Raw genomic sequence first — 25705 nt, 5'->3', positions numbered from 1 at the left:
TTAAATAAACAACTTGTATTAATCATTATATAAATATTAGAGGGTTGTCTTTGCTAGGTTTGAGGTGGATTACCTCCCCTATTACCCCCAGAAACTATGCCCATGGATGTGACAATTAAATGTTTCCATATAAATTAAACATTTGTCCTGTTTCAAAGCCTGTTAAGTTGGGTTACAGGATAATAAATATAATTTAATATGATATAATAGATAAGTCCCCACCATTATTGTAAACATAAGTGTGTGTGGGAGAGTGACATGTGAGTAACAGATAGCATTGTGTGTCTGTATGTGCAGGTACAGAAGAGTGATGTTAAATAACTGTCGAGAGGGTCTAAAGGATACACTGAGTCCCAAAACGCAGCAGTGTAAACCCATTGCACCTAAGGGTCTACAATTGAGCACCAGCAACTCCCAGCTCACTGCTATACTGGGAACCAATATCACCTTCAGAGTAACACTGCAAAATGTAAGTTAGCACAGACATGCAGACGTAAAGAAATCCATATCAAGGTTGTGCAATCTTTTCGGTTTTTCTCACTTTACTGCATTTACAGGAATACCCATCGAATATATATCTTGTTTTTTACTGTAGGGTGACTCCTTGTCTACAAGTCTCCATGTTGACTTTGGAGATGGCACCTCTGTGTCATACTCTAACATCAGTCGCCTTGGTGACAGCATCACACACACGTACCGGATCGCTGGGATATTCAGGGTCACAGCACATGCACAGAACAGCCAGGGATCCGACAGCAATTCAGTCTATCTCCACATCACCAGTACGTGCTTCAGCACAATCGCGCACACACACGTATTTATATTTCCAAGAATCTGACTTCTTTGTAAGAAGGTGGTCCTGCCACTGTACAATCACACTTTCTAAAGTTTTACCTGTCAAACTTAATTAGCTCTACGCCACTGACTGCACATCTAAAAAATCTATTTTAGCTCCAGCTTTCAATGAAGGAGGTGTAGAAGAGGAAATTGCTGTTGGTGTACAGTGCTAAATGTGATTGTTGTGATGTCTGATGTGTCGTGCTAGGTCCCGTGGAGCGTGTATTTCTCTCGGCACCGGTGGTCGTCACCAGAGGAAGAGAGGCCAACCTGACGGCGGTGCTGTGGCCCAGTCAGCCCAGGACTGCTACCTTCTACTGGTGGTTCAATAACAGCACAGAGGTTCAAACACTGAGTATTTGTACACATGCGGCCCAGAGGCCCAGATCGGTTAAGCAGCTATACGAGTATTGCTTTTGACCTTTAACAAACAAGGGCTCTGCCTAAGATATTGTGGTTGCCGGGGCCAGCCCTGTTATTAGGAGGGATTTGGATTGGGGTCAAATAAGGCGAAAGCAAATCTATGTCTAGGGGCTTGTGGGGGTTCGCTGTGACATAAACTGCGTTTTTCTTCAAGTACGGCAGAAAGAACACCTGCTACCATAAGCAAAAGAATAACTGAATTTAAAGCAACTCTGTCAGAATAGTTTTCGTTGAAGGACAGGTATAGTTAGGGAAACACAAGTACGAAAATGCTACCAGCTGTGCCATTGTGTATTCTGGCCAAGATTAAAAGCCCTGATAGGATTTTTAATTCTAGATCACATGACACAAGACAGACTTTTTATTGGCTGCTTATGTTGTTATTGCTAAAATTGTGCTTATGGCTGTTTTTCTCGCTTTATTACTTACAAATATTACACATGCTGCTGGAGCCAGAATCATCTCAAGTTGATTCATCTCAACCGAGACCACTTTGACATCATTGCACTGGTTTCTTATAAAGTCAGGGTGGATTTAAATTTCAGATATATGCCCATGAATCATATTTTTATGATCGTCTTATTTAACAGAATTATGTCCCTAGACAGACTGTAACGTCTGCTTAACGTATTAGAGGTGAAACACATAAAAAGTGTCAGAGCAGCTTTTAATGATTATGCGTGTATATTCTTATGCATTTTAATCTGCTGGAAGGCTTCCAGGGTTTGTATATGAGCCATTTTAAAACTTACTTGTTTATGTAGTTGTTTTAGAATTTAAATTAGGTTAACAAAATATGTTTTTAAGTGTTATTTGCTCATTTAGTCTTAACTTCTCCCATTAAATAACTTTATAACAGTCCCAAAAAATGCTGCTCAGTGTGCCGTGCAGGTCGCACAGTTTGCATTTGTTTGTGGTTTGCATCTTCCTTGGAGCTTTTAGTGTTTAGTAAAGTAATTATACATAAAACAAAAAGATGTAGTCAGGCAAAAGGCAGATATACACTCACCTAAAGGATTATTAGTAACACCATATTAATACTGTGTTTGACAACCTTTCACCTTCAGAACTGCCTTAATTCTACATGGCATTGATTCAACAAGGTGCGCATTCTTTAGAAATGTTGGCCCATATTGATATAGATAGCATCTTGCAGTTGATGGAGATTTGTGCGATGCACATCCAGGGCACGAAGCTCTTGTTCCATCACATCCCAAAGATGCTCTATTGGGTTGAGATTTGGTGACTCTGGGGACCATTTTAGTACAGTGAACTCATTGTCATGTTCAAGATACCAATTTGAAAGGATTCGAGCTTTGTGACATGGTGCATTATCCTTCTGGAAGTAGCCATCAGAGGATGGGTACATGGTGGTCATAAAGGGATGGACATGGTCAGAAACAATGCTCAGGTAGGCCATGGCATTTAAACAATGCCCAATTGGGACTAAGGGGCTTCAAGTGTGCCAAGAAAACATCCCCCACACCATAACACCAACACCAGCCTGCACAGTGGTAACAAGCCATGATGGATCCATGTTCTCATTCTGTTTACGCCAAATTCTGACTCTACCATCTGAATGTCTCAACAGAAATCGAGACTCATCAGACCAGGCAACATTTTTTCAGTCTTCAACTGTCCACTTTTGGTGAGCTCATGCCAATTGTAGCCTCTTTTTCCTATTTGTAGTGGAGATGAGTGGTACTCGGTGGGGTCTTCTGCTGTTGTAGCCAATCCGCCTCAAGGTTGTGCGTGTTGTGGCTTCACAAATGCTTTGCTGCATACCTCGGTTGTAATGAGTGGTTATTTCAGTCAAAGTTGCTCTTCTATCAGCTTGAATCGGTTGGCCCATTCTCATCTCCTCTAGCATCAACAAGGCATTTTTGCCCACAGGCTGGATGTTTTTCCCTTTTTACACCATTCTTTGTAAACCCTAGAAATGGTTGTGCGTGAAAATCCCAGTAACTGAGCAGATTGTGAAATACTCAGACAGGCCCGTCTGGCACCAACAACCATGCCACGCTCAAAATTGCTTAACTCTTTCACCGCCAGCATTTTTAAAAAAAGTTGCCAGCCAGCGCCAGCGTTTTTCATGATTTTCACCAAAGTTTAATGCCTTCCAGAAAATGTTCTCCTTCAGATATATAAACATACAATATACCAAATGAAAGAACAGACCCTCTGCTTTCAAACAAAAAAAACCGTTTCATCCTACCTTGAGTAGTTATTTTGTAATCAGCTTTTGAATATGTGTAGGATTCTGCAAAAACACCACATTTTGAGCAAAAAGCAGACATAATTCCATTTTTGTGACGGACTTTTGATAGAGTTCCCATTCAGAGCGATCTTTAAAACAGACACAGACATGCAGCAGCTTGTCAGAGGGCAATACTTCCGGGTTGTATAAGTTGCGGAAGTGCGCCACCTGGTGGATAAAAGCGGTATTGCGGAAAGACGGAATATCTCGTCATTGGCGGGGAAGCGTTTTCTCTTAATTGACGAGATATCTCGTCAATGGCGGGGAAAGAGTTAAATCAACTTTCTTTCCCATTCTGACATTCAGTTTGGAGTTCAGGAGATTATATTGACCAGGACCACACCCCTAAATGCATTGAAGCAACTGCCATGTGATTGGTTGATTAGATAATTGCATTAACGAGAAATTGAACAGGTGTTCCTAATAATCCTTTAGGTGAGTGTACACCCTCAAGTGAGTTTTCACTATTATAAGTACATTTGTAAATAATTTAAAGGAATAGTTCACCCAAAAATGAAAATTTTACCATCATTACCTTTCTGGACATGGACAGTATACAGTACGTAGATTTTCAATGAAGGGTCAACAAGCTCTCGGACTAAATATAAAACATCTTAAACTGTGTTCCGAAGATGAACGAAGGTCTTACAAGTTTGGAACGACATGAGGGTGAGTCAATAATGACATTTTTTTTTATTTTTGGGTGAACTATCCCTTTAACCCATTATATACTAACAGCACAATGTTTCCAAATCTGTTGATCCCCACCACCTCTATTAGCATGAAAAATAGGGCAGCATTAAAATGTAACTGCATTTTCTTTCATACAAAATGAATGGACCGTAAGTTCTAGAGCTGTTGTGCAAAGGAGTATCGCCAAATGCATGGAATTGATGCATATCATCAAAGCACAAGTAAATCTTATGAAAAGAACTGCTTGTTAAAAAAATACCATGATAAAGCTGAAGAGTCCTGAGATCAAGATGAATGTATGAAAAGAGCCAAGATCAAAAGTATGCCAGCTCATCCGTGAAACACAGCGGGCGTTCGGTCATATTGGGCTGAAACAGAACTCGGCTATAAATGATTCTTCCACTCACACATCAGTCGAAGTTGCTTTCCTGTTTCTCAGCTAATTCTGGACTGAACTTTTGGGTGTTTACAGCCACTGATCACACTGGATGGGAGCGTGTCGCACATTTTCACTCAGGAGGGATCTAACTCTGTCACCGTACAGGTGTCTGCCGGAGGTGCTGTCTTACAGGACGTCAAAACCATCATTGTCAAAGGTAATATAAAAACGCCCCTAGCTGTGAAGATTTCACGCGTCTTATGAGGGGCTTTTTCAGCCTGTGGTTCTGGACCACCTAGGGGTTCCTGGAAGCATAGGGGATTTGTAAGGTTGTGATAGAAATGCCAAAGCAGGCAAAAATTAAATAAGGATGTATACTTTTAATGAAGTAAAACATGTAATCTGATGTCATCTTTAGCATAGTTCATTAGTTCTAATTTCTGTGATTACAGCATCCGAATTTTATTATAGCTATATAGTCTTTAATACTGCTTTAAAATAGTTGGTCTGTCAAGTAGGTTTTGTTTTGACACATATAGGCCCTGTACGCACTGTAACGTTTGGAAAGTAACACTAGCATTTCAGAGAATGCTTCCCTGCCAATGACGCTTCCTTGACAAGTTTTTACAGCAATCTGTATTTCTGCTATTATGCACTAGGTGGCACTCTTACCCAATTTATAAAACACTTAAACTAAAAATACCGAAAATATGTAGGCTACACAAAATGTAAGAAACACAATTTTTCGAACAAAATTGCTTTTAGCAAAACTCAGTTTTTAGTGTGACTTCCCTTGGCACTAAACACATCTTGAGCTCTTTTATTGGACTGCAGTCCTGAAGTCATTAGATTCGAAATTTAGGTTTAAGAAAGCCTGCAGGTCCTGGCATTGCCAAGTGTAAGGGGAGCTTGCACTAAATACTTGACACTTTAACTTATAGTTTTATTCTGTATTTAATACTGCATACACACTTCTGGTTGTGTTCTAACAGAAACTATATATGATCACTATACCATTGTAAAAAAAACAGCAAAGGAAAACACCACAGTTTTTCAATATTTTACTACGTTCTTACCTCAACTAAGATTAATTAATACATGCCTATCTTTTTTCAATGCATGCACTTTTAATCTTTGTACAGCGCTTCTTGAATGTCTTAGCATTTAGCCTAGCCCCATTTATTCCTATGGCTCCAAATAAAAGTTTTGTTTTGTGCCACCATACTTACCCATTTAGCTAACTCCTCATATAACAGTCTTTAAATAGGGAAAACATAGAAGTGTTTGATGGCTTCTAGATTCATCCCTGTTTGGAGCCGTAGGAATGAATGGGGCTAGGCTAAATGCATTGAAAAAAGATAGGTATGTATTAATTTGTCTAAGTTGAGGTAATAACATAGTAAAATATTGAAAAACTGTGGTGTTTCCTTTAATGCAGTCTAAGACTTTTGCACAGTACTATAGTTCATAGGGGTTTTGCTGACAAAATGAAGATTCAGAATGGTATATTTTTCAGCTTCACGGAGGTTTGAAAGCAGATGCAGAATTGAGAATAATTTTTCTTGGTGTACATTTTATCTACTGTTAGGAAAGGTGCATTTCCACAATTGACAGTTTCTCTGCAGATTAATAATCCATCTCTAGCTATCTATCCATCATTCTCTCTTTCTTTATCTCATTCGCAGAATTCTTTCGTTCTTTATTGCTGTCATTTTCTCCTAACCTGGAAGAGCACAACCCGTCTGTCGCAGAGTGGAGACAGGACGTGGGGCGCGTTGTCAGGGCAACGCTCACTCAGGTATACTGATCTTAAAGTCCATCATGGGCTCCTGTTGGAGTGTTCTGTTCATGTCAGTGAATGAGTAAAAAGGTCTCGTGAAATTTCTTGAAAGGCTGCTGATGGCTCTCCATGCTTTCTCTCCTCTCAACCATTCTCTTTCCTCTTTCTCAAATGGTGCTGGTTTTAAGCCCGATGGCTCTTTTTGGTCTCTTCATCGAGGTTCACGTTTGGCTGAGAGGGTATGCGTGCACTCGTACATCTGTCTGATTTTCCCTCAGTCTGAGTGAGAGAAAAAGAGCTATGTGGCACTGCCGAGGAGCGTGAATCAGACGAGTACAGAGTGAATATTGATGTAGCAACGGAGAGACTCTAAAGCCAGTGAGCCAATTAAGGAACAGAGCCAAAGAACTGCTCCACAGAACTCCATTACAATAAGTCGCTCAAGCACAAATATAATGGCTTGGCAATACCTCTGTATTTTCAACTGAGACGTTTTTTTGAGCGCGTTCGATAGTGATACACAACATCTTATGGTAAACATTACAGCCGTCTTGAGATTTGGTAGAATTACTCATTATGATTTGCTTAGATTAACTTTGTTTTTAATTAATGTGCAAATGGGCATGAAATGATGTTGACTAGTTTTTTTATGCACAAACTAGATGCTGTCATAAAGTTGTTTATGAGTGTTTATGCATGTTTTCTACAGGTTTGTGGGTTCCCTGAGGCCCAGTTGTTAGTTTCTGTGTTTCCTGGATCTCCAACTGCCGCTGAGCTCTTTATCCTACCAGACAAGAACCAGTCGGCATACAGATCACATGCAGAGGAACAGCTTGATAAAGTAAGAAACACACACACACAGTGTTATTCCATAGTTTTGATGAATTTGGTATAGTGATGTGTAAAAACAAGGGCTTTGAACCAGATTTTTTCCCCAATTGTTTTTTTCCGAACAGAAACGTTATTTTAATGTTTCCGGTCCTGTTAGAACAAAAAATAAAGTTCCTGAACCGGTTAATAAAGTTCCATGTCAGCTGTTGGACATACAGATAAGTAGGCTGATCATTCAGCCCAGTCTCACGGAGTTGCGTATATGTAGCACGAAGTGTAAAAATCGTGCAATACACATGCCAAATTCCACTTTGGCGTGCATATGACATGCCAGTCCTTTCCATTCACTTAAATGGTGCATCTTTTTTTGACGTTTTATTTATTGGTTTCTCAAATTTTTTGCTTTTTTTTAAGGGTTAGAACAACTTTTTGGTATATAAAAATGACATCCTAACCCAAACCCCAACTCTAACCCCAACTCCAAGTGACCATGGCTTAAATATGGACAAAAACATGGAGAAACCTGTATATTAAATAACCTCCTTAAGCAAATCTAAAATCTAACCCTAAACCCAAGCGAAAATGGTTTAAAAAACAGAAAATCTTTTAAAAACCGATAAATAAAACAAAAAAAAAGATGCACCGTTTAAGTGAATGGGAAGGACTGGCATATCATATACACGCCAAAGTGGAATTTGGTGTATGTATTGCACAATTTTTACAATTCGTGCTATTTATACGCATCTACGTGAGACTGGGTAGAATCATTAGGACATTAAACTTAAATTATTAGTCTACATAATTTTCCTTAAGTCTTATATCTTACCTACATTTGTTTCAGCATTATACAGTACATGAATTAAGACAATGACAATTTCTGCCATGTCTTTTATTGGCAAACAACTTAAACAAATGTTTTTATTAGAAAAAGAATATTGTAGTATTTCGAGATCATTTTGTTTGTATGTGTCCTGACAAGAACAGAAAGATTATTCGCTTGCTTTTTGAAACTCGTTTCTCCGTGTATGCACTTTTGAGTGCACTTAAACATGCGCACACACACAGACGGAGGACAAATTCCAAACGGCGCTTTTGGAAGAAGATGCAGCATAAACAGTCGCTCCACATAAAGTGAATATTACGTTGTTTTTCAGTGCTTTATTCCCCAAATGTATTTTAATGGACCACAGTATGAGACACAGAAGCGCAACTCTCTCTCTCAAGTTTTTACATCAAGAGTTCTGATCTTTGAAGGGCATAGGGATAATCACGTTTGATTGGAGTTGGACCGGACTCATTCAACCACCTGTGCATCTGTGCATACAGGAAACGAAAAAATATGACGGTACCGGTTACCATTATTTTAAATAAACGATTCTGTTCCGGAACATATATATTTTTTAAAGTTTCTGGTTTCATTTCTGTTCCTTGCAAAACATCAAAACTTTCTGGTTTTCGTTCCGTGAACCGGTTCAAAGCCTTGGTAAAAACTATGACTAGCATGTGAAAGCAACCCTAAAACTTTTGTAAGGCAGTATTTAATGTTACATAAGCTGGTTGGAAAAAACAAAATGTATATTACTGCTCTGTGTAATTATAGTATAAACTACTTAATGATATATATATATACTTAATTTTATACATATTACTCATAACGAGATGAGTGATATAGCCGCATACATTTTTACTTATCTTTCCAAGTGGATTTTTTATAATAGGTGCCCTTTAAGCCTCTTTATCTAACACCACCCCTTTTTTCTCATACTTCTGAGTGACAGCTCTTCTCTGGACGAACAATTCAAACTCCCAACCGGATTATCTGATAAGCATGGTGACAACCTCCCGAGCACTTTGGAAAGACGGAAGAAGCCGTTTAAATCATTTATCAAACAAATATGAAACTAAGTAAACAAAATCTGCGGGCCAGATTTTTTTTTTTTTTTTTAAGTATATGCAGCTGCAGAGAGGGGGAGAGCGGGACGCAAACGTGCCGCAGGCCAGCAGTTTAAGATCCCTGGTCTAATGATTGATACAGTTTGTTTAAGTAACCTATTATGATTCTCTAATGACTAAATAAATTATAGTGGCAATAAAAATAGGCTTTATTACTAGCAAATAAACCTTTTGAAAAATACACGAAAAACCTACTTTAAAATGTCATGGGCTGAATTTCTAATGCCCAACAATCACAAAAGGAAATAAAAACGGCAGGGAAATTTATAGTTGACAGTAATTCAAATTTATGCTAAAACATTTTGATTTCCTTTTCAATGTATTAAATGTCATGACCTACACTTACAGTTTATATTTTGAAATAGAAACTTTAGTCCAGTGATTTGTCGATTTTTAACTGCTTAAATAGAAATAATTGAATACCATGCCAAATCGTTGTGCAAGGAAACTTGAACACTTGTAACCCTGTCTATGAAATTCAGGCTATGTCCCATAATCTATGAGATTAGGAGCTTCAAATTTTGATTTTTGCTCACTGATTTCAATCTTTGACATGACCTTACCCAGTCAGTGTTAAATATATCAAGGTTGTATTTTCACAAGATGTTCTTGTTTACATTATGTATGATGTTTTTATAGAAAAAAGAAAATTACACAAAATGACTTTAGCTGGGATTTTACAGGCAGGGTCACATTTCTGAGGACTAATACTTGCTTGAATAGGCTTTATGCCCAGCTGCACTACTACCTGAACTTCAGCCATCTCCTTGTTTCCTGTCTGCCATTATTGGCCAGACTGATTAATCCAAGTGCCTGACCTCAATAGTCACAACAACAATAATCAGACACTAATCAGTTTGTCCAATAATGGCAGACAGGAAACAAGGAGCTGGCTGAAGTTCAGGAAGTAGTGCAGCTGGGCATAAAGCCTATTGAATTATAAAAATATAATGTTGCAAGATTTTGAAACATCTTAAAGCTGCAATCCGTAACTTTTGCCTCTTTTTTGCCATCTCTGTTTGAAATTAAAAATTGCAGTTATTTCCACTTGCAGAGTATTTTTCTGTATGTGGGTTGTGCTTCATCCCGCTACCCTATGCAGATAAATCTGATGTCAGTGATCACCACATCAGAGCATATCTGTCATTACATTTCAGTATGTATCGACATGACACTGACAGAGGTACACCTTAAAAGGCATATATACAAAAAAGTATCATCTGAAGTAGTAAGATATCTGCCATGTTTGTTCTGAATAAATTAAATTGTAAATAAATCACGTTGCTGATGTCTGACCTGTTCAGAGGTAAAAGCCATCTCTGCATCAGTATTTCATTCCTTCAGATGTTGAAAAGTCCTGGTGATATTAAAGGATTACTTCACTTTTATAAAAAATTCCAGATAATTTATTTACCTCCATACATCCAAAATGTTGATGTCTTTCTTTGTTCAGTGAGAAGAAATTAGGTTTTTGGAGGAAAACAATCCAGGACCTCAACAGTTTACAGTTTCAATGCAGTTTAAAATTGCAGTTTTTAATGCAGCTTCAAAGGACTCTAAACAATCTCAAATGAGCTTCAGGTATAAGAGTCTTATCTAGCAAAATGATTGTCATTTTTGGCAAGAAAAATAAAAAAAATTGCACTTTTATACCACAACTTCTCGTCTTGCACTAGACATGTGACGCACCAGCGCGACCTTACACATTGAGTAAGCAAGTCGAAAGTGCAGGGAGTTATTATATATATTTAACTTTGAGTGAAAAGCTCAGCTCGTCAATGTCAGTTCCACACGGCGTCCTATCACAGTGGACGGATGGGACAAATATCACAACAACCAACCTTTACATTGTATAACGACTGATAAACAAAGCAGAAATTTCACAGCAACCAAAGCGCTCAGCTGAAGAAAGCTGGCATTCGGTGTCCGCCTGGTACGGAAGCCGAGAGAGGTCACCCATATTTTTATTTTTGCTGGCTTGTTTTCTCGTGATCTCGACGTAATTTATCATACACGTTTCTATCTTCAACATCTTTAACAGTTAATTTGAATAAATTAGGTCTGCAACGATTAATCGTGCAAATGTGCATTTTCTTAATGAATGAATTTTAACGAATTACGGTGAAATACCATCACATCCCAAAGCCAGGGGGCACTCTTGTGCAGAAACTCCCTTTGTGCTACAGAAGAAGTAGCATTACAAACGCTATTCCAGAAAATGTCTATAGGAATATTTATATCGCTGATCTTCAAATTGTTTCAGGTATTTTCATGATAATAAAAATATTTAGATTTTGTTTAACGAGTGTTGCTTATTTAAATGCACGTTATAAACGACTCCGACTCATAATGGTTTTAGATCAATAAGGACTTCCTACTGACCAAATGCCGTAGTACAAGCACAAGCTGTGCACAAAACACAGAATCGATTAAAAATCGATTCTGAATCGATTTCAGATGCATTTTTAATGGAACACGCGGTTAATCGTTGCATGTGCATTATAGCTGACAACCACATGAACACAGTTAGTTTTGTGACTGTTTGTTGACTTTAAGTCATTCCATTTAAATGCATGCATGTTTAAAGTAGAAACGTATATATTATGGAGTTACTTTAGAGACGGTTCCTAAATTCACCACTATCAAATTGTCAATTATTGACAAATCTATTTCAGCTTGAACTAATCTCTGATCCAACTAAAATCTCATTTGTTTATTTATGCTAACTAAGAAAAATATACGTTTGCTGTCTACAAACAAAACAACACGTTCTATCGAGTACACGTAAGCTTGAATCACATCGCAAGAAAACAACTTTTGTTATCTTGAGATCACGAGAAAATTAAGTAGAGATCACGAGAAAACAACTTTAGTTATCACGAGATAATGAGAAATTAAGTGGTGATCACGAGAAAACAAACAAGCAAAAATAAATATAGTACACGACCTCTCTCGGCTTCCTTAGATTGCCGTGTTCAGCCGCGTTTAAAAGCTTTGGTGTGCACAACCCCTAAGACATTCACTTCAAATTATTTTAAAGGATCTCAAGTCTCCATAATAAAGTTTTGATTATTTTCAGATTAAACTCTTTTCCTCATCATGACCATCTTCCTCTTGTTTCAGATGTCAGAAGTGCTTGTAAACGCTTTAAACCTGAACCTGATCCAGTTTGATCTAAAGCCGGACACACGGGTCACTGTGTCTTTGTCCCAGCTTACTTTGGGTAAGACCTGAGCAAACACGTTTTCTTCTTAAGTTTTTTTTTTTTGTTTTAGAAGACCTTACTGTAAGACCTCTGTGTTGGAGCGCTAGATTCATTGCACTGATACTGTGAGAAATACGATGCTGCTGTCTGTGGTTGTTTTTGTGATATATTACACTGCTGTCAATAGTTATGAGAATTATATTAAACTGTCCGTGTTTGTGTATCTATATATTTTGACAAATATACGGCTGTTGTTTGTGATTAGATGTCCCTTGAGTTCCTTTATGTAGTTTTCTGTGGTTATGTGACACATTTGGCACTGCTGTCGGTGATCATTTGAGGTGCAATGTGCTTCTCTCTGTGGTTTTGTGATGTACTTGGTGCTGCCAAATTCGTGGATATGAAAGCACATTAAGCTGTCTACCTACCACATAGTGCTTTTGGATGTAATTGTGCTCCACAGTGTGGTACAATACAGCGCAAACTGTGGTTATGTCAGGTGACCTCTGTGGTTATATAAGGTTTTTTAGTAATTTGTTTATTGAGAATCTATAGTGTCAACCATCTCTTAGTTAAAGAAATCCTCTGGAACAGATTCTCCATCATAGGCTTTTAAATTAATATTGATAATGCTGGACCTGCCTGAGCATGACCAATATAGTGAGTTGAAAATGATATTACTGAATCATAAAGAGTGTCCCTCTGCCACATATAATTCTACCCTTTTCAGACACAGCCATTTGTCTTCATTGCTCTGAACAGGAAAAGGTTCAGATTGCCTCCTGCATTCTGCCGAAAGGTCACAATCATCGTGCGTCAACCCTCAAAGGGCTGAAGGATTGGACTGCAGTGTGTGTGTGTGTGTGTGTGTGTGTGTGTGTGTGTGTGTGTGTGTGTGTGTGTGTGTGTGTGTGTGTGTGTGTGTGTGTGTGCGCAGTGAATGAGTAGGACAGTTTTTGGAAGTACTGAAACAGATATGCCTGTCTTACTTTTCGCACAGTCTCTGAGAGAAAGCGATCTGTGCTTAATGTTAATATTTTCCCTTTTTATGTTGTTTTATCTTTTAGTTGTTTTCCTTCTTGTCGTTATACTAATTACTCAAAAACAAAACAAAAATGTATTTTATTTTTAGGAATCTCTCACCCTTTGCGTAATAATACTTATAAAACAATTCCATGCAAATGTCAACCTTAACATGAAAAAATTTTGTTTTTACCAAATATTTTAACCATAATTGGTGTCTTACATACCGATGCGAGGGTCTCCCTTTAATTTTTAGGCAATTTTTCAAATTACTTTCTATAGTTAGGGGCGGATCACACAGAACGCATTTTAGCCGCCCAATGTGTTTTTGCAGGAGCACCTGCAGTTAAAAAAGTCAGTTCTGAGCGGAAAAGCACCAGACATCATTCACTTTTTTTCATTGTCCAATTGAATGATTGGTGAGGCGGGCCTTCCATTGTGGTGACTGCTCTCACTTATGGCGCTTTTCCATCGCATACTAGCCCATGGTTTGGTTTGGGTCAGTCGGGTCAGCTTATCTCACTTTGGCTAGGTTAGCTTTTCCATTGAGTTTAGTAACACTTCGGGGCATATATGCGAACGTGCGAGTCGGCCAATGTGCCGCCACACACTGCAAGTCTGAAAAAAATTGGTATGGTGTTCCTGATTCTCATCCTGTGGATGTTTTTCATTGCTAAAAGGGAGTTTGGGAAGAGCAGAGCACAGATGACAACATGTTTGCTCGAGACAAGCTAGCATGAGGGTAAAGCTAATAGCGATGACGCTGGTAGTGACGATTTGCTCAGACCAATCAGTGATCTACAGTGTTTTGGCATCACGTTTTGGTATCAGCTCGGGTCGCTTGGAACCCCGACCGAGGTGGTACTAATAAAAGTATCGGGAACTACGTACTGCACCCAATGGAAAAGCTCACAAAAGTAAGCTGACCCAAACAGTGTTGTTTTTGGCAGCCCTTTTAGTTTTAGGCCCAATCCCAATTCTACCCCTTAGCCCTTCCCCTTTCCCCTTCCCCTTTGTTTTGCGCGTTCACGTGAAAGGGGTAGGGATGTCTCAATTCTCTTTTGGCTGAAGAGGAAGGGGTAGGGGTAAGGGCTAGATAGCCCTTCAAACGAAGATTTTTCAGGACCACACTTCAGACGAAGGGGTATGATAAATTTCCAATATGGCCCATAAATTTAAGTATTTTTGAACATTAAAAAGTATTTTAATAACAAATAATCACTAGTTTTATGTATACGGTTATGTTCTCAGCAAAAAGATTTGTAAAAATCGCCATGAAAAAAGTTTGCTAATGTTATTGATCTTGTGATAGTTCCACAACATATATTTTTTTTAATAATTTCATTAAATATAAAATTTTATTGTATTATTTCATCTGAGCATCTATAACGTAGGATCTAGCAACGACTTATGATGACGTGTAAAAGTCTAGTAGTGCTGTCCCATTCCTTAGGGGAATATATTCAGCCCTACCCCTTGACACTCTGTATCAAGGGGGAAGGGGTAGGGGTAAGGGCAAGGGGGAGGGGTATAAAATAGAATTGGGATTGGGCCTAAGTCTTAGTCTTTTGGACGAAAATGCATTTTAGTTTTAGTCACATTTTAGTCACTTATAAACTTGATAGTTTTAGTCAAGTTTTATTCGACGAAAACTCAAAAAGGTTTTAGTCAAGTTTAACTTAGGTTAAAAAGTATTGGAAATGGGCTTAGGTTTGACAAGTAGATACATGTAAAACCTTAAGCTTACCATGAAATGTGTCACAAGCCGATTGTCAAGTAAAGTTGAATGTGTATAATATGTTAATAGCATGAGTTGTTAGTTACCTTTAAAAATATATTAGCCTGATGAGCCTTCAGGTGCCGCTTGAGGTTGTTGGTATTCTTCCCACCTAGTTTGTGGCTTGAAAGTATGTACATAAATCATCTTGTCATTTCCGTTTATTGGCGTCACCTCGCAACAAACTGCTTCAAACTCGCCACAGCCGCAGGTGTGTTGTTGTGTGAAATCTGGTGCGCGTGCGCTGCGGCAGTCGGCTGGTGGGCGTACCCAAAACAAGGATAGGAAGCGGCAGCATTGCTGATACTTTTTAGCTAAAAACAGACCGATTTCACTCAAAATAGGCCGAAATGACATGCATTGTGAACATCAGACTTACAATTATTTTCGTTCCGTCTCGTCAACGAAAACTGGAAAGTGTCTCGTCATGTTTTCGTCACCTAAGAGACATTTTTAGTTAGTCATCTTTGCGTTATTGTCATAAAAAAAGGTTCGTCAATGAAATCATTTCGTTATCGTCATCGTTGACGAAAACAACACTGGACCAAACCAAAACCAAACCGTGGGGTACTATGCAATGGAAAAGCGCCATTACTAGTCCCTTTCACACATACAGTCTTTACTGGTCATTTACTGGTAAATTGCAGTTAAAAGGTCATGTGTGAACAGAGCCTTTCTGGTAAAGTAGTGCTGCCAATTTACCAGTAAGAGAGGTTGCAAGATCAAAAAATAAAGATTACCGTCATTTCGAATGGACGATGTCATACAGCTTTGGGCCAATCATAATGTTTTGAAATTACATAATTACTGAAATTAGCTTTCACATTTCTTCTCCAAAGTTGTTTAAAACATCTTACCATCTATTTGCCGTATTGTCCTTAGCACACTTATTACTGCTGTTCGAGACGTAGGTTGCGTCTCTTCCCCAGTTAAAGCTCCACTGTGTACTTTTTTGAGTTAATTCTTAGCAAAAACCCATGTGTTCTTTCAAAAGTATGTGCTCATTCATGTGTAATTACTTCCACCCCACTAATCAAAGTATTCTCGTAAGTGTAGAATCTGCTATTTAAATACATACGGTCGAGTCGCTTGACTGGCGCATCCATGTTGTGCCTCCATCTTTGAAATACATTCGCCGACGAGGGACATTCCTGAAATTCAAGCTCCGCCTTTCGCGCTTTCACACTACACTCACGCTGGCCGCTAGCTGAAGCCTCCCGTTGCATGTGTAGGCGGTATACATATTCGAGACAGTCATATTTCAGAATATTAACAATTACAAAGCTGATAATTATTCTTAGTTAATTGTAAATTTATGTAATATGCTTATGACTTGTGAATGTAATGCTCAGTTAACGTAAATAAACCAGCCAGGGTTTGATGACGTATGCAGCCTGCATGCGACCTGCGTAGTCTGAATCCTTCGTATTTTACAACAGCCGCATACCGTGATGATCCCGCGATCTAATGCTTTGATTCGAGGCAGATTTGAAAGCCTGTTGAAGACCTATTCTCTAGGACATTAAAACAAGTCGCCAAGGAAGCGAAAAGGGGATTTAAATCGACAACGCGACAGGAAAACAACAAGACCAAAGTCAATATTTGAGTAATGTTAGTTTTCCAAGATCATGAGGCTCACGGGACACCAAAATTACCTACTTTCTATCTTCTCCACAGGTAATACAGCATATTTGTTTAAGTCTATACAGTGGTGTAAACTCGAAGTTTTATAGTTGCTTGTGTAAGTATAGCATGGTTATGCATAACTCTTGTTAGTGTAACGCATGTGGTTTAATGTGTTCGAACAGCCACACGCCGTCTCTCCGCCCATTTATGTAATCTGAGGTACTGAGATAAATGTTTTTCATCTTTTCTGACCTCTAGCAAAAACACTCGGTGTACAGCCCTATTTTTAGCCTTTCATTGATAAAAGCGTCTGATCTGCGCGTCTTTCGTTTCATTTTACAAGCATGTGAAAGTTGCGCGATCTTTTTTCACCAATATCAGAGAAAGCTCTTACATATACACGGACATGTAACGTTTACTTAAAACATAAGCATTGTACTCTGACATAATATTAGTTCGCGTCCATTTAAACCCGTCATTACTCCCGCTCATGATTAAATGACAGGAGAGGGACTCGTCCACAGACCATCTCCTCAGTAATCTGGAGAGAAGCGGTCGAAAATGGACAAAAAGAGACGGATTTAAATACCAAGTGTAAACGTTATGTGTCTCTCTCATCCACTTGTAATATTCAGTTGGTTGTCATATAGAATTTCACCACTAGATGAAGGAGTAGATCCTACACAGTGGAGCTTTAAGTTACGTTTGAAGTCACCTAATGCAATGTTGTTTGGTCACGAGCAACTTACTTGTAAAAAGACTTAACGTCACTGCGTGTGTAAACAGCATATTTTGTATTTACTGGTAAAGTTGTTTTGGTAAAATCATGGTAATTTACCGAATTACTGTGTGAAAGAGGCTACTGTCTCACCCCCCAAACAAGGTCAGTGCAAGCACCCTCTTTTTAAAGTTTCTGCTAATATGACCGTAAACAGCAGACTAAAGTTTCAAGAGCGCTCACGCTTCAATATTTGATTGACAGGACAGCTGCCTTGGTTGTTGCCTAATAATATAAAAAAACAAATAAGTCAATCAAATAAAGGCAGTGCTGTCTGTCTTGCGTTTTCAAGCAAGTGCGTGCAGCTTTCAGAGTGTCACATCTATAACAGAGATATTTCACATTCATTATGTTGTTTCTACCTCATAATTGCGCACACAAAATAAAATAAATATTATTTGTTGTATGAAGAGCCATCCCATTTTTGTTGGGTGTTATTGGTTCTAGTGCATTTAAATTGCCTAAATTCCTACAAAGTATGTTGTCTCCCAAAAACGTGTGTGCCACATCCAAAACACATCTTTATTTCTCTCATTCAAAATACGAAAACATTTTCTAATGTCTAAAAAAATCTAAACAGCTAGATTATTCTGGTAATAAATACATTCTTTGGCTGAAAATGGCTGAAAATGTCACATCCACAACGCTGGAATTGCTCATATTGTAATCTGTTATGTGTTTTCATAAAAAACAATGCAAGAATCTACAAGTGATGATGAAGTATATTATATATTACAACCACAAAAGCATTACATGCTGTAATACAATGGGACATTGAGTCTAATGATGCTGTCTAATGCCTACAGCACCCCTGGTTGACTCCACGGCACTCCCCAGTGGCTCTGCCATGCTGTTACTGGTTTCTCTGGGTCTGCTGGGGTTGGCCATTCTCCTCATATACAAGTTTAAGCGGTAAGCCTCATCTCACTAAATCGCGCTCTATTCTATTTTAACGTGCTCTCGAAATACCCACAGATGGTGACCAATGATCCTTGCTTACTTTATTGGCATCATTGAGTGTTTTCTCCTCCCCACTTAGACTAGAAACAGAAACACTTAGGATTTTTTGACCACACTGAATAGATTTTGTTTCTGTCTGCTCAGTAAGATCCCGTGGATCCATGTGGAGACCGAGGACACCCATGAGAAGGAGCCGGAGATGATCAGCGCCGTCGGACAGGAGAAGAACGGCACGCATACGACAGCCACTTCTTCATTCACACCGTGCAGCAAACACAGCGCGCACACACCGTTTCCGTCGAACCCTGGAACACTCAACAGCTTTAGCCATCTGCCGCCTCCTAGAGAACTGATGGAGAAAGAGCTGGAAGCTCATAACACAGGTGACACAGGTTTTAATACTTTGACATTTACACGTCAGGTTCTCTTTCCAAGCCTTAAAGTGTATTTAAGTTACACATTTTGAGTTTTGCAGCTCTGGCCTTTCCATGATGTTGTTTAAGGATTGGATTGTGTTTTTTTATGTTTGTTGTGTTGTTGTCAAATCTTCACTGTTAGTGTCTTAACAAGATCTTTTTCTGGCAACTTTAATGTTTATAAAGCTGAGATTTGGGCTCAAGGTGCAAGCAGAGGTGTGCTTGTTCGTGTTTATGTTGTCGTTCCATAGGCGTGAGGTCAGCGGACGGACCCCAATTCATTCATTCATCTTTTATTACCCTGCTGTCAGGGACAGTGATTGTCTTCTGTGTCCCAGGACTTTTTGATTCACAGTAATCAAGGACTGATCCCATGACACTGAGGTGGAAAGCATTGATCACAGGCTTGCCCTTGTCTGTTGGTTGCAATTACAGTGATTTTCTGCTTTCTGTCTTTGTCTTTAGGGGGCCTTGGGGTTGGAGAAAGACTACGAACCAGACAGATTCCAAACTGCACCAATGTCTAAAATGATGAAACCAAGAAAGATTTGATGGTGAAATATCATAATTTTATAGATGTTTCGAGGAACTGACAATTGTATAAGATGCGTAATTACGGTACGTTTTCACTTTTCCTGTTATTGTGGTGCTTATGTATTTTTACTATTATTGTGGTGTTTAATATTTGAGCTTGATAATCAATTAATTAACAAAAAGTTACTCAAGAAAATATTATTAATTGCAGATGTAAATAAAATCTAAATCTCTAGCGAAAACTGTAGAATAATGTTATATTACATCAGCACTTGAGGAGTAGTTTTTCTTACATCAGGTTATACAAATATATTTGATCTATAGACGGTTTTATCGGACTCACGTGCGTTGCCACACTTACGCCCATGGCCCGAAGTTAACTTCCGGTCTGTGTTTGTTTATTGGTCTAGCTAGTGGCTAAACTGGAGATCTCTGTAACAAATACCTTAGGGTTGTGCCGATAGATGATAGTATTGTGTATCGACGATCATCAGACATATTGCTAATAGCGGGCTTTCATGACGATAATTGGCGATAGTTGTTATTATTATTATCATCATAGTTTCACATTAAAGGGACATTCCACTTTTTTAAAAGGTGTACTCGTTTTCCAGCTCCCCTAGAGTTGAACATTTGATTCTTGCAGTTTTGGGATCCATTCAGCTGATCTCCGGTTCTGGCGGTACCACTTTTAGCATAGCTTAGCATAATCCATTGAATCTGATTAGACCATTAGCATCACGCAAAAAAGAGTTTCGATATTTTTCCTATTTGAAGCTTGACTCTTCTGTGGTTGCATCGTGTACTGGGACCGACAGAAGGTTGGAAGTTTTGATTTTCTAGGCAGATATGTTAAGAACTATACTCTCGTTCTGGCGTAATAATCAATGACTTTGCTGCTTTAACATGGCTGCAGGAGGCGTAGTGATGTTACGCACTGGCCGAAAATAGTCCCCTGCCATTGAAAGTTACTAAAGGGACTATTTTCGGCTGCTGCGTATTATCAGTGTGCATCCTGCGGCCGTGTTGCTGCTGCAAGGTTCTTGATTGTTGCGCCAGAACGAGAGTGTGTTTCTGGCATATCTGCCTAGAAAATCACACAACTTTTAATTTTCTGTCGGTCTTGGTGCACGATTTGGCTGCAGAGGAGTCCAGTTTTGGGTGGGAAAAATATAGAAACTTTTTTGTTATTTTTTGCGCGATGCTGGTGGTCTGGTCGGATTCGGTGGATTGTGCGGAGCTGTGCTGGGAGTGGTGGCGCCGGACCTGGAGATCGGCTGAATGTATTACAAAACGGTAAAAATCAAATGTTTGACTCTAGGGGACCTGGAAAATTAGTATATTTTTTAAAAAAGTGGAATGTCCCTTTAACATGCGCATTGTGTGCTTTTCCACACCTGATAGGGTTTGAGGGCTTCACTTTGCGCGAAAGAGCTTGTAATGCGCGCGTCTAACTTTTGCTCGGACCTGAATGCGCGTGGATGGATTCCTTCTAGCACCTGAACTTGTAATATGCGCGGCTCTGACATTTCCTTACACTAGAGAGGTTGTTGGAGGGTTAAAACCAGAGAGTTTGTTGTTCCCACTTCCTGGCACTCAGGAACTTTTAGAGCGCCTGGACTTAATGACGCTGATGGATTAATGGTTTCAGTTTTAAGAAGGTTGCGGTCACAACAGTGTTGCCCTTGCTTCTTTTTTGTACACCAATCAAGTGACTTGTCATAAATATGTAAAAATGAATAAATAAATGAGTAAACTACTGCCCCGCCCCCCGATACTATCGTGTATCAACGATCTCACAGGCTGACGATAGGACGATCTCTAAATTGGGCATATCGCCCAACACCAAAATACCTTGTTGAAAATGTAAATGTTTTGGTTTCCCAAAGACGAGGCGAGCATCACCGCTGTGTGAAGAGAGATTTGGCAGCCAGGCAAGAATTCAAGGATCTGTAGCTAACATTGTATACATAAATTTTACACATTAACAGTAGGTCAGTGTAGTAGTTGATATGCTTTAGAGAAGGTAATTTACTTTGTTTTACTTTGCTTGTTATCAGAAATAATCTACTCTTACTTTGTGGAAATCTACCGGAAGTTAAGTTTGGGCGTCAAAAGTCATTTGTTTATGTTGTTGCCACTAAAGCCGTCTATACGATTATCGTTAACCAAATTCCTTTTGTAAATCATTTTCTGCATGCTCACTTGTAGATATATTAAGGTTATATGTCTCTATTTGTAAAAAGCTCGTTTTTAGATATTTAAATCACATAGAAGTGATATGTTTTTCATACTGAAACATTAATATGTAATGATTTGAAACATGCTTATTTAAAACTGTTTACTAGCTTTATGTATGCGTTTAATTTGGTAGTTATTCTCAGATGTAAATAGTTAATGAGATAAGAGGTCAACAAAAGGGATTTAGATTTGTCTAGATGTACATGGCACAAATACAGGTTGGTACTTTCATCTCCATAGTTTAAAAGCCTCATCTGCTGAAAGTGTTCATTTGTGCCTTGAATGTGCATAATAATATGTCAAAACATTCTTTCTTTAGTCTTCACAATACTACATTTCTAGACATAATGTATTACCATGTGAGCGCATGTTTCATTGCTGCTATTGGCTGACATACAATTTTATATTCTACTGTAAACTCAAGGTCACTTTAATCTGAATAAATGTATTTTTACATTAGAGAAGACTGCACACTGATTTTTTTACAATGGCTTTTCATGAGATCCCCATGACAATCGAATGACCTGCATTCGCAATTTCTCCAGCCAATTTCTAAACATTCACCATCTCTTTCATTTCCTCAGTAAATAGCTTTTTCGTGACATCAAAATCTTTAATAGGGCCACTTGAATGGCAGAATACAAAAGAGCAAAGCTTTTCTGCTAAAATAACACGTAAACATTCAGTGATAAGCATAATAACAGAAATAGACAAACAAAAATATTTCTATTAAAATTTACCCAAGAACCAAACACAGCCAGGACCAAACTAACAACACAAATGTTTCAATTCATAAATCCATTTTATTATTGATATACTGACATTTTTGAAAAGGTTTGAGTAGCAAAGTGTGCATCTAGTAAACACAAAAAAAGTAATTCCCTGTGCGTTTTAACATTAAGCCTGCTAAAACCATTCAAACATTTACATTTAGTCGCAGCAGATGCTTTTATCTAAATAAGGAATATCGCAAGCAATTTGCCAAGAGCTACAAAAGCTGCAGTATCATACAGATATACAAGTCTAAGCTCGAGCAGTACAGGAGCAGGGGGACGAATGCAGGGACAAAAGGGTCGGATTATTTTAATAAAGATGACTCAAGGACTCGGTACACAAAAGAAATGCAGTCAGGCAATGTTTAATATCAACCCATAAATGTGCAGCCTGCTGGTCTGGACAAAGACATTACAGTAACCTTTAGAATTTTCGTATTTTTCATCATTTTTACTCTGTCGCACACACAGGTACGCATTGTCCAATTCATCGGGTTGTATGGTTGAATGGTTTTTATCCAAAGATCTGTATGTTTGAAGTTCAGTCTCATGGACAAAAGAGTGCTCTGCGTGATACACAATTTTAATACCATTTCTTCCAGGGAGCACTATTAGTCATGTTTATGCAATATAGGGGAGAGGGCTTAAGTAATTTAATATTACGGGACATGGGGAGGCCATATTGATTCCCTCAGAATTTAACATAGCATTGTTTTCGAATATACAGTAGTAATGAAATATCAAGATGACTCACTACACACTTATCACTTAAAGACATAGTTCACCCCAAAATGATAATTTTATCATAAATCATGTGTCGTTCTAAACCACCAAGTGCTCTGATTGTCTTCAGAACACATTTTTAGATATTTTTGATGAAAACCGGGAGGCTTGTAAGTTACTGTCCCATTGACTTTTACAATCTGTTTTTCCAGAAAAGAATGAAAGACATCGGCAAAAAGGTCCATGTTCCATCAGTCGTTTAATAATAATATTATGAAGTGACAAGAACACTTTTGGGTGATTCTCACAAAATCCAGACTTAAAAGGTGTCCAGCATCAGATTAAAAAAAAGCCAAAGAAGCCATTTTTTGCGCATATAATATTAAGGTCTGAACTTACTATAACCATTATTTTTAAAGGATTTAAAAAATATTTCCTAATAGAATTATTTACATTTTTTTAGATTAACATTATAAAAAATTATCATTAGCGCAACATGATATTACATTAAATATATGCATTTACAAACTCTTTTGGTAATGAGAACTAAAAAGTTGTCTAGGTACTATGACAAACAAAATTTCAACTTTTATCTGGAGAGAAAAAATAAAAACTGTTTACCTGGTAGCCATCTTGAGTGTCACAGTCAATTATGTCCCTTCCAACTATTTTTTTTTTTTTTTGAAATTGTTAGTTCCTTGAGGGCTTAAACAATGATTGAAAGTTGTTGCGGAGGATGAGAACATTTTTCTTGGACACATTTATATTTCTTATTATTGTCTCTACATTTACCAATGATCACCAAATACCACATTTCCTTACTGTAAATGTTTATAGTATAACATGCACTGAAGCTTTTTATTTTTTATATTTTTTATTATAAATATTTCCATGTCAAAGAATCAAAATCCAGTCATGGACACGTTGCGGTAATAAAAATTGCCCCTAAATGTCGAAAAAAACAAAATTGGTTTGTATGATATCATTTGAAATCATGTGCACAATAGTACATGAAAAGATGTTTGTAACTGTATGCTTCTTATTTTGATACTCTTACTTTGCATTTACTTTTTTTATCAAAATGTTTCATGACACCTCATAAGTCTAATTTCTAGTCTAATATCGCGAGAATCACCCTTTTATGCGCAAAGAAAAAAATTTTTTTTATACAATTTCTTCTCCTCGTTGTTTGTTCAAAGCGTGTTCACGATTAAAGTACGGCGCATGCTGCTGACATCACCTGCTGACATAGTTGCCAATGTTTTAGTTTTTTCAGCTTTTTTAAAAAAAAGCATTATGCAAACATTGGAAACAATAATTAAACAGCCCTTATAAATGCACAAATTACTTGCCAGAGTATTCTGTGCCTGTACACGGGCAACTACGTCAGCAGGTGATGTTAGCAGCATGCCCCATTGTCTAGTGTGAACGCGCTCTAAATAACCAACGATGAGAAGAAATTGTTGAATACAATTTTACTCATTGCTTTATAATATTATAACTGAAGGGCTGATGGAACATGGACCTTTTTGGTGATGTCTTTCATTCTTTTCTGGGAAACAGATTGTGAAAGTAATTGAAGTCAATGGGACAGTCACAAGCCTAAAAATGTGTGCTGAAGACAATCGGAGCACTTGGTGTTGTAAGTGATTTATGATGAAATTAAAATTTTGGGGTGAACTAACCCTTTAAATCTCAGCCAATATTCAAATGTGACCAGCGTAATAAAGTTAATGAAACAATACACAATTTGTAACGTACATGTCCCGTGATGCAGTATTTAATTTTGTTTTATGTAAACTTGTTTTTTAATTAAATATCAATCGTTGTAAAAATGCCTCCGCATTCGAAAATGCTTCAGCATCAGGAAAATAATAAATAATGCATTTTCATTTTTCCTGTTTGTGTGTTTATAGATCTGTGTGTGGACATAAGTTGCTAAAAAATTAATAAGCCATTAATATTGCTACACAGCCAGCTTGGCAAATGTTACCATAAACTTCAGGGGTTAAAACTGTACAGTTAATGCATTTCAACTTCTGTATAACGCTGCGTTAGGGGGAAAAAAGACAGCTGTCACTTTATAAGTCTGAAAAACGAATCTGTGTCGAGGTGATGGGGCTTCGGCTGTCAGCCTGTGTGCGCGTGTGTGTGTGTGTGTGTGTTTGTGTGTGTGTACTGTTGCTGCCCTGCTGACGGACTGTTAAGGGTTCAACCTTTCCTGCCAGGCTCATCACAGCCACGTGCAAAAAAAGATTTAGCATTTTCCAAAGGTCATCTTGAGCTTTCAAAGATTGAGAAACAATGATAAAGTCAGAGGGATTATTTAATGTCTGATGAATTATTAAAAAGGCCTGTTTTGGTGCGAGTACGTCAGACGCCTCCGCCTGTCATTACTTGCGGACTTCATCTCACACCCGACGTGTTCATCAGACCTGTTTCACTTCAGTGCTGTTGTGACTGGCGCGATTGTTAGAAAAACGGCAACGTTCATTT

General features: G+C 38.2%; 1 protein-coding gene across 2 annotated transcripts in view; it reads left to right on the top strand.

The window, feature by feature from the left end:
• sorcs3b (sortilin related VPS10 domain containing receptor 3b) overlaps positions 1 to 20062 on the top strand; it is a 118228-nt gene extending 98166 nt beyond the window's left edge. For both annotated transcript variants that reach the window (XM_055172021.2, XM_055172020.2), the window contains 10 exons: positions 298 to 469; positions 596 to 782; positions 1046 to 1179; positions 4683 to 4806; positions 6275 to 6387; positions 7079 to 7210; positions 12277 to 12376; positions 18369 to 18474; positions 18667 to 18905; positions 19404 to 20062. In XM_055172021.2, coding sequence (XP_055027996.2) covers positions 298 to 469; positions 596 to 782; positions 1046 to 1179; positions 4683 to 4806; positions 6275 to 6387; positions 7079 to 7210; positions 12277 to 12376; positions 18369 to 18474; positions 18667 to 18905; positions 19404 to 19465 — 1369 coding nt within the window. In that variant the 3' untranslated portion in view covers positions 19466 to 20062. The remainder of the gene's footprint in view (positions 1 to 297; positions 470 to 595; positions 783 to 1045; positions 1180 to 4682; positions 4807 to 6274; positions 6388 to 7078; positions 7211 to 12276; positions 12377 to 18368; positions 18475 to 18666; positions 18906 to 19403) is intronic.
• The last annotated feature ends 5643 nt before the right edge of the window (positions 20063 to 25705 follow it).

Source organism: Misgurnus anguillicaudatus, chromosome 7 (genome assembly GCF_027580225.2).
Source record: "Misgurnus anguillicaudatus chromosome 7, ASM2758022v2, whole genome shotgun sequence".
In the NCBI taxonomy this organism is placed as follows: domain Eukaryota; kingdom Metazoa; phylum Chordata; class Actinopteri; order Cypriniformes; family Cobitidae; genus Misgurnus; species Misgurnus anguillicaudatus.
The sequence above is the reverse complement of the archived record's forward strand: the minus strand, read 5'-3'. Positions and strand labels throughout refer to the sequence as shown.